Source organism: Lampetra fluviatilis, chromosome 36 (genome assembly GCF_964198595.1).
Source record: "Lampetra fluviatilis chromosome 36, kcLamFluv1.1, whole genome shotgun sequence".
Lineage (NCBI taxonomy): Eukaryota > Metazoa > Chordata > Hyperoartia > Petromyzontiformes > Petromyzontidae > Lampetra > Lampetra fluviatilis.
Genome location: NC_136310.1, coordinates 4892570 through 4901930, shown reverse-complemented (window position 1 = coordinate 4901930; position 9361 = coordinate 4892570). Strand labels below are relative to the sequence as shown.

The window sequence follows — 9361 nt, the reverse complement described above, 5'->3', positions numbered from 1 at the left end:
ACCCTGTACATGTGTTGAACTTCTTTCGCACCGTACGCAGCCAACCGGTGCGGGGGAGGACGACAACAAACTAAGCCCATGAAGAAGTTCAACGTCGCATGTAATCGACTCGCTGGGAATGGTGGTATATGCGGATATGTGAATAGGTCGGATATGTGAATAGGTCGGATATGTGAACATCAACAGAAAGCGACAGTAGCATCGGGCACACGTATAGGGCACTGGGTAAAAAAAAAAGCTAAATTATTCAATGTGGGAGGGAATGCTTTCCTGTGATTTATAAGTCAGCGATTGTGCGTGAGATCAAGAACGCCATTATCATTGCGCGTGAGAAGGTCAGATTTATGAACGTCTGTGGAAAATTACAGTCACTTCACGCACCTTGTTAGCAATGGGTGTGGGGTCGCTTAATTGACCAGGGCGGATGTGACGGCCGGATATGCGACGTTGTATTCTACAGCACATGTATGTACCAGAGGTGGGACAAAGTCATTGTTATGCAAGTCCAAGTCGAGTCGCAAGTCATCAAATTCATGACTCGAGTCTGACTCGAGTCCAAGTCACATGACTCGAGTCCACATCTCATAGGTGGGACAAAGTCATTGTCATGCAAGTCCAAGTCGAGTCGCAAGTCATCAAATTCATGACTCGAGTCTGACTCGAGTCCAAGTCACATGACTCGAGTCCACACCTCTGGTATGTACTGCACAGGCATCTCTGTGCTCTGAAAAGGAGTCATCGCCCGAAACGTCATGCCGAATTATTTACAGACATTTAACCGTTGTAAGCCTTGGTGGGTGCAACTGACAAACGTGTTGAGGCTTTCTTGTTTTCTTTTTTAATCTCCCAGCAAATTGGACAGACGGACTAAACACAGACAAGCGAACCATGTAATGGAAAACAAACCCCTGCGTGCGATGGAACTCACCCCCTCGTGTGGATCGGCCGTCCATCGCCCCTCTCCTTCCAACGATTTGGAGTCCAACAGGTCAACTGTGGGAGCGAGATGAACACATAGTGAGACAGCGCTCCGGTTCAAGTTGACGCGGGCTGAGCTTCGGAAAATATTCCACGCGGAATTAAGCCCATCGGTGTGAGTGCGTGCGTGCGTGCGTGGGGGAGCGGTAGTGTAGCGGTTAGCGCGCTGCGCTATGAACCCGGCGATTCGGGTTCGATTCCCGCTCACGGTCAACACCGGTGACGATGATCTGAACCGGTTCTGGGCCTCCCCTAGGTCGACTCAGCCTCAAATGAGTACCTGGTGCGGTGTGCAAACATTGCTACTAGGGAGACAAAGGCGGTCGGGCGTGGTGCTGGCCCACCCACCCCCTCGTGTACCGTTCCGGCCTTCATAGGTGCCCGCTAACAGCACTTGCCCCTACAGTCTGTCAAGGCTATAGGGGGGATTTTTGTCTTTGTTAGGCACACAGACGGGAACAACTTGCAAGGCGTCCCGAGAGCGATGAGAGTTGTGTGCCATCGGATGATTACGCGCGCACACGGCGACGTTCACGCGCGTTGTGTTTAGCGCTGGTGATGTTCACGTCGATATATCATATCACATACGGGGGAGATACGGAGCAAGGGTGTGTTGTCTTCTGTTTGAAAGCTCCGCTACGGCGATCGTTGAGGTTTCATCACGTGCAGTCTATAATCATGTACAGTATATATCAATGCAGTATATGGAACCTGGATTGTATTCTCGCGTTGCGCGGTCACGAAATGCGTCACCAGAAAATACTGCAGGGCACCTTGGCATTCCTGGCTGGAGATGATTATTCTTTAATTAGCAAAAATGTTTAAACGCTTATTTTTATCCGGCATATTCGTCAACGAAGGAGCGGTGGCGCCGCGGTTGCCGCCACTATGCTCTCTATTCTGAGCCCGGCAAGTGATGTTAGAACTGGTTTTCACCCCCGCCCCCCACTCCTTCCTTTCACCAACCTGCACTGAACCAATGTGGTGAAGTATGGTCACACCCCCCCCCCCTTACGATCCGATACGGCGGCGGGGAGTCCACCATCTATCCAGCAGTGGATTTCAGAGAGGAGGTGTAACGTTTCAATTGACACAGTCGAGTTTACGTCAGTAAGGTTAAGTTTTATTGTTTTATATTAGTATTATTTTATTTTTTAAAATTTCCCTTCTACTTGACTATACCGAAAAAACCAAGAATATGAATTCCTGCATTCATGAAAGCTTTAAATCAAAATTTAAGGTTAAGTTTGTTTAACGTGGTGAGAAATCGACGTTTGTGGAGAGAGGACTGTGCCAAGGTGGCATCTGTCCGGGTCAGCAATTCGGAAAAAATATATCCACACCCGCCACACCAACCACATCGCAAGTATCCGTCACTTATGACTGTGGCTTCTCATCACGAACCACCACCACCACCACCTCCTCCAGTCTAACCAAGCGATCCGAGAAATATTCGTTGAGAAAATTACGCCCGGCGTGTGCGTGTGTGTTAGTGGGCATGTGCCCATTGAGTAAGATAAAGTACAATTGTTGTTTTCTCTTGTTTTGTTCAATTCTCACACCGCGTTCAATCGCCCTAGGTGACTTGCCCAACAACGGTGATTAACAAGTACCGCGTTGCAGCGTTTAACATTCGAGACGGGTCCACTTGTTTTTAACGCGACTCAAGACTCCCCCCCCCCGTATATTGAACCACGCGACAAGACAGATGTGGAAAAGGGGACTAATTCCAGGAGGGCGATTTGGCCGAGGAGCCGGTAATTGGTACGAAGTGCTTAACCTATTACGCCAAACAACCCGCCAATTTATTTGCTCTAATGTTCTGGCATTCGCCCTCTTGCCCACTGGCATTCATCCATCCTCTGGCTAGATCGCGCGTGATTTCTGAACGCCCTACTGCTGATTCTAGATTTGCCCTATCCCACAGCCGTTACCTTGAAGCCACGCTACGCACGGTCTTAAGCAAGCAATGCCGTTTAAAGCATACACAAGCAGAGAGTGGGTTATGACTCCACATATATTATATAGACAGTACTGTGTAACACACACACACACAAGTATTGAGTCCATCAGCCTATTGGCTTACGAGACCAATGTTATCAAGCAGCACGTATTCAGCGGTTTCGACCTTCTGGGTCTCATCATGCCGTTTAAATGATTACGATCAAACAATGGCACTGGCCCACATGGAGCTAACGGCGACAAAACCTTATAAAATAAGAGGCGATTTTGATAAACTGGAATCCAATGGAACTTTTGAATTGCAATTGACCGTCGCTCTGATCGATGGCATTGAATACTTCCTCCCCCCTCCTACACTTCACTCGGCAAATGCTAATGCATACATGCCACTTTATTTATTTCTCAAGATAATTCGTATAGGCATGCAGCAGACTGTCGGAGACACATTAATGTCAGGGTCCGTATGGCAACAAGAGGGTTAGTAGCGAAACAGCATCACGCACGGCCGTCTTTGTCTCACCAGCGCGTTTTATCCAACGTACAAAGTACTCAGTGAAGGCTAAGTCGACCTAAGGGAGTCCCGGGGCCAGTGATAATATCAAGTGGCATCAGCTGTGAGTTGTCCCTTGGCTGACCACTGCGCCACGCACTCACGCATTCACACCCACGCATCTACAGTTGTGGCAAGTCTAGCCTCGTGCCTCTGCCCCGCTTGAGTGAATGAGTGCGTTAAAGAGTGAGAGATACGCTCCGCTCACCCCCCCCCCCCCCTTTTAAGAGTTCTGCAATCCGTCATTCCGTTACGAGATTGGCACAAAGGGGACCTATGCCTTAGCTCGCTATAAAAAAAAATAGTCAAAGCTCGGCCTCATATAGCTGGTTGACGTTTCGCGCGACGCCCCAACTTCAGATAAAGGTTTAAAGGGACATTTGCAAGGTATCCTTAACGTCCGGATCAGCAGACGTATCGGTCGTCTGTCTAGACAGCGTTATTACCACGAGACAAAAGTTCGATTCAAATCTATAATCAAGATGAATAGACTACCCACGTTACTATCTACAATGCAGTATTCAGTACCAACGTGATTATGTGAAGTGCGTTTATAATGGTATGTGCATGCGTACGACGTACACGCATTTGCAACAATGCAAACTGTAGCTGTATCACATCAGGATGCAACGCTACGTGCACTCCACTGAAAGGGATATTTTATGATATAACCTGCCGATTCGAGTATGTATACACTCATCAGGAGATACGGCAATTACTATGCCGTGTGTTCGGTGGCTGAAGAAGCTTCCAACACGCGGAGCGAAACGTCGGACATGCCGACGAACAGCACGCGGGCACGTTCCGAAAGCACACCGGCTTCAACAGACCCACACCGACTCCGACCACGTTGTTGCGGATCGAGGCGACCTGCTACTGCTGCTGTATCCGCGTGTCAACCGCTCACGTGCGATCCCGCCAGCGCAGACCGCTTGCCAGCTCGTGTTCGGGATCCACCCCTGAGTCTGAGCCAGTTCCGCAACAGACTCAAAACGGTGGTTGTTGTTGTTGATTCAGAGAGTCTACTTCAACGTTTCCTCAATGCGCGTTCGTGATGGATTGGACCAGTCAGAGTGCGCAATATCAAATGTTCTTACTTACTCTGGCAGTCGCGCGCGCTACACCAACACTCATCACGCGTACCGAATAGCACGGTTGGCTACGTACGGCGCGAAAGAAGTTCTACGTACGCACATCACCACACCGGCGCTCATATGCTCCGCTCAGATTCGATGCGTTAAGGGACGCACGTCCCTCTGACGATCACGTTTCTCGCTTTCAACGTCTGAGCGTGTTGCGTGGAACAAACACGCGCTCTTCGTGTTTGCACTGGTGCAGAGGCTGCGCATATTAGAAATCAATAAATCATCCACACGATGTGTATAGCTGCGCGCGCGCGCGTGTGTGCGTGCGTATGGGTAAGAGCGCTATCATTTTCACACAGTTTGGAGCGGTGAGACGGTGGTTAGCGTACTGCGAGCCGAACTCCGCGACATTGACTTCGTTAGAATCTCGGCCATGGCTAAAAAAATCACTTGGTGAGTAATATCTTAAAGGACTCCTCCTGCCCGGGGTATATTCACATCGCACTCATCAGCGTGGTGAAGTATGGTCAAAAATAATAAATCACTCCCTCTATCCAGCAGTGAATTGACAGATTGCTGCACTTTGCAATGATTTTATATTATGGTTTTCAGACGTGCGGTAGCATATGCATGCTTAGAATTACATTGAGAGAGAGAGGAACACGTGGATTTGAGAACATACGGAGGTGAAATATCCCATTCGAACTGTTAGGAAAAGTCTGCGTGAGCAGAGCACGTCGCTCCAAAGGGGATGATGAACGAAGGTGAAGAATAGTTACGGAGTGGCAGAGAAAGAATGGGGGCGCGTCTGAGAGCACGTCCACGCGTGAAATATGGAGCAATAAAAAAATCGGCTACGGTGTGTGTGTGTGTCGGTGTGTGTGTGTGTACAGGTGGGGAGCGGTGGTGTAGCGGTTAGCGCGCTGCGCTACGAATCTGGCGACCCGGGTTCGATTCACGCTCACGGCCAACACCAGTGACGATTATTTGAACCGGTCCTGGGCCTTCCCTAGGTCGACTCAGCCTAAAATGAGTACCTGGTGCGTTATGTAAACATCGCTACTCGGGAGACAAAGGCGGCCGGGCGTGGTGCTGGCCACCCACCCCCTCGTGTACCGTGCCGACCTTCATAGATGCTCGCTAACAGCACTTGCCCCAACAGTCTATTAAGGCTACACGCGCATCTGTGTCTTTGTGTGTACAGCTCCCGTGTTGTGCATCGGTGCATCGCGGAACTGTGGACGACAGCGACGGTTTTGGGGGAATCCGTTATCCAGCAGTGGGTTGAGCACGGCTGACAGGCATTTGCGTAACACGACGGTATTCCCCTACGGCGTGCCGGTGCTGGAATTCCCACTTCGCTCTCCGTGCAAACACAAGGGCGGGATGTCTCTCCGCGAGGAGAGTTTAGCGAGTATCTTAGCAAGCCCGGAACGACATTCGTGTGGGGGGGGGGGGTCTGCGATGCGGCTACGGCATCACGACACGGCTGCTTTTGCTTTACCCCCAGCGGTGATGCATTTTTTTTTCTCTCGACAAGTTCAGCCATCGTTTCGTAGCGTTAAGCAGCGCATCGAACGCAACGCCACACGGCACACACACACAGACAGCCAGCCACGCCGCTTTAGAATTCGTATTTGCCGATCGCATTTCCGAGATACTGTCGTGGTTGCGGTGCGGTTTGCAAAGTGTGTGAGGTTTGTAGTCCGTCACTCGCAATGCGCGAGCGAGCGTCTTGTACACGCACGCACGCACGCATACACGCCGTGTTACGCGTGATCTTGACGAGTGTCAAACGCTGCAATTCGAAGACGCCCGCTGACGTTAAGAGCTTTTAAAGCAACTTTCACGCCAAAGTTGCCTGCCCGGCAAGACCAGCGTGCACACGAATTTCACAGTAAATCGCATGCACGAATAAAACACGTTGTTCTTTTTGTTGCTGTTGTTGTTGAAAACGCAAAAAAAGGGCGCTCTTATGTATGTTAACATTGGCCGCGGCAAGGAACGGCAATTTGGCAAGTCTTCTTACCACCCAAGGCGCCGCTGACAAGCGCTTAAACTGCTCCGAATCAATGAATGAATTGCATAACAGCGTGAGACCTCGCCTCTCGAAACGGGCGGAAAAGAATGAGCAATCTTTGAGGGCAATACGAGGCGAATTGACCAAGGAGAGGTCATTGCTGGAAGAACACACGCACACACACACGCGCGCGCGCTTTGTTATATATATGATGAAACAACGAACCTTCATTGGTCGGATTGTTGGATGAAAATACGGACGTGAAGAATAAAATCCAGAGGTGCAGCGGCAGCAGCAGAAGCAGTCTCCGTGCCATCACTGCCGAACTTGCGAACGAGTCTCTGCTATTTTGCTGTCGCTCCTCTCGTTTGCTCGCTCGCTCGCTCTCTCGCCTCTCCCGCCTTCGCTGCTGAGCTGGATTAAGAGGTCTCACATGGTCCCAGCGCAGAACGGTGGAAGCGGGGCTGTGTACATTTCTAAGCTCTGCCAACAGGCGGTGACGACTACCGCCAAGTAAGAACCGAGCTGCGAGCATAGACGGTGGTGGTGGGGGAGGAGGCGGAGGAGGTGGGGACACAGAAACGTGACGACACACAGAGGCGAGGCGGGGCCGCTGTTCACAGACCCTCCAATTGCCTCGATCCACCCCCCCCCCCCCAAAATGATTTTTTCTCCCCCTTTTGTTTCTCATTTATCCATCCAGCCCACCCCACCTGCCCACCCAGCCACCAACCCAAAGGCCCCCACCCACCACCCACCCACCCACACATCCCACGGTTGAGATTAGTGTGCAGTATTATGTAACTGCAAATTAGAGTCAGGACTCGTATTTTTTTTGCTGATAGGTACAACAAAAATAATGCCCCGTGTAAGGCAGCGAGCCTGCAATGTGGTGGTGGTGGGGTAGGGGGGTGGTGGTGGTATTGTGACATCTGATTAATCTGGACGGTGGTTCAATGATTCCTCCTGGTGGCATTACCGCACCGTGAGGGTACAATGCGATCTCATTCGGATTTGTTACAGGTAAAGGTGCAGCCCTGAAATTGCTTACTCACGCAACGGTTGGCAGACGGTCTCCACTAAAGGGAGCTCTAGAGAGCCCCTGTGGGGGTGGGGGGATATTTTGGCCTACTCTTTCACGCTCAAAACAGATGGTAGTTTTGCCACGCTTCTTCCCACCATACGTGCATCCTGCTGATCAACTCTCTGTCCATTGTGATGTGCTCCGTCTGCAGTCACACAGTGGAGTGCAAGTTGAGTTTATGGAAAGACTAACATTTGACTGCATCTCAAGACCCTGTGTGATAGGAGCGATAAGCCCATCTAGTGAGTTTAAAAAAGAAATGTTGCTTTAATTAGAGTGGGGAATGAGGGAAATAACTCTCCAAGCCACAGAGATAACTGCCGTGGCATTATGGTGTAAGTAGCATGAAGATAATTAACAGAGAGACAGTCAGTTATATACATATGACATGAACAAAGTCTTACTTATGGTAATGCCTATTACTTACCCAGGAAAGCCTCAATAAGTTTCAAGGTTTATTTTCAGAAGCGTCCTGCATTTGTATGTTTGGCCAGTATCAGTAATGAGTGTTTGGCATGATGGAGAGGAAATTGGAGTGACTTCGGGAAACCCATATATATGAGGAGGTGATACTCAGCACTGCCATCTCCTGGCCAACCCACAACCCCATGCCTACAGCAACTGGAAAGCCCTGGTGACCACCCATTATATTACTAACCAGGCTCAATCGGGATTAGCTTGCGAGATGTGACGGGTGCATTTTTGGTGATTTGGCCAGAGAAATTTAACAGGGGCAGGGTCTATTTCTATGATCAATTGTATGGAATTTCAGACATTAGGTGCAGCAGCAGAAACAGAACGACACCCTATGCAGCAAAGGGTGGTGATTGAGGTCTTTGACAGACATATGGCATTTAAAGTGGAACTCAAGGTCAAAGTGATTCCTTGCCCAAGTGAGCATTGAGGCCATGCTCACCTGAATGTTCACATCCCTGAGCCAGTGTTGGAAATTCCACATTACCATGGCAGGGGTGAGTATATCACTCTGACAATCGTTGTTGACTTTCCCAAACAGTGGTGTCATGTTGTCACTCTGAATCCTTAGTCCTGCTCCACTATAAAAACAAATCAGTTAAATCACTTGGAATGCTTCAGGCTATTTATGTACAAACCAACATGCAGTTATACTGCCCGCTCAGAAGTTCAGGCATTGTGCATGACAATGTTGAGTTGTACCTAAACCCACGACTGCTAAAGCCCTATTCTTAAACCGGTGAAACCCTTTAAAATCCCCCCGGTACGTGTAAAGGCACTACATTACCAGAGAGTACTGCATATACGAGCGCGAACATATTTTAAGGGGCATGTTTTATTTAAAAGTAATAAAAGGTCAGTGGCCAGCATTAACAATAATATAAAGCATGTTAGTGTGACGTTTATAAGCTCTTAAATGGTGCTGCTCTAAATGTAAATCCAAATCGTGGTCATTATCGCTTCTCTTGTTCCTGTCTCAGACGGCTTGGCTGGAATGTTATCCCACTAAAGTAGTGTCCCCTGCAAGATGCGAGCTGACTGCTAACCTTTAGGCATGAGCTCGAGTCTGCAAGTCACAGCGATCGTGTGTTTACCGAGCTCAATTGAAACGTGTCAAAATAGAAGGCTGCAAGTAATAACTGCGCAAACGGAAAGAAGAACGAACTCACTTGCAACGATTTGCTCGTCAACAAATCACTTTCAATGCG

General features: G+C 49.4%; 1 protein-coding gene across 4 annotated transcripts in view; it reads right to left on the bottom strand.

The window, feature by feature from the left end:
* LOC144945029 (ephrin type-A receptor 4-like) overlaps nt 1-7086 on the bottom strand; it is a 154197-nt gene extending 147111 nt beyond the window's left edge. For all 4 annotated transcript variants that reach the window (XM_078873203.1, XM_078873205.1, XM_078873206.1 and 1 more), the window contains exons 1-2: nt 6821-7086; nt 929-993 (exon numbers count right to left, since the gene is read on the bottom strand). In XM_078873203.1, the coding sequence (XP_078729329.1) occupies nt 929-993; nt 6821-6911 (156 nt within the window). In that variant the 5' untranslated portion in view covers nt 6912-7086. The remainder of the gene's footprint in view (nt 1-928; nt 994-6820) is intronic.
* Between the last annotated feature and the right edge of the window lie 2275 nt (nt 7087-9361).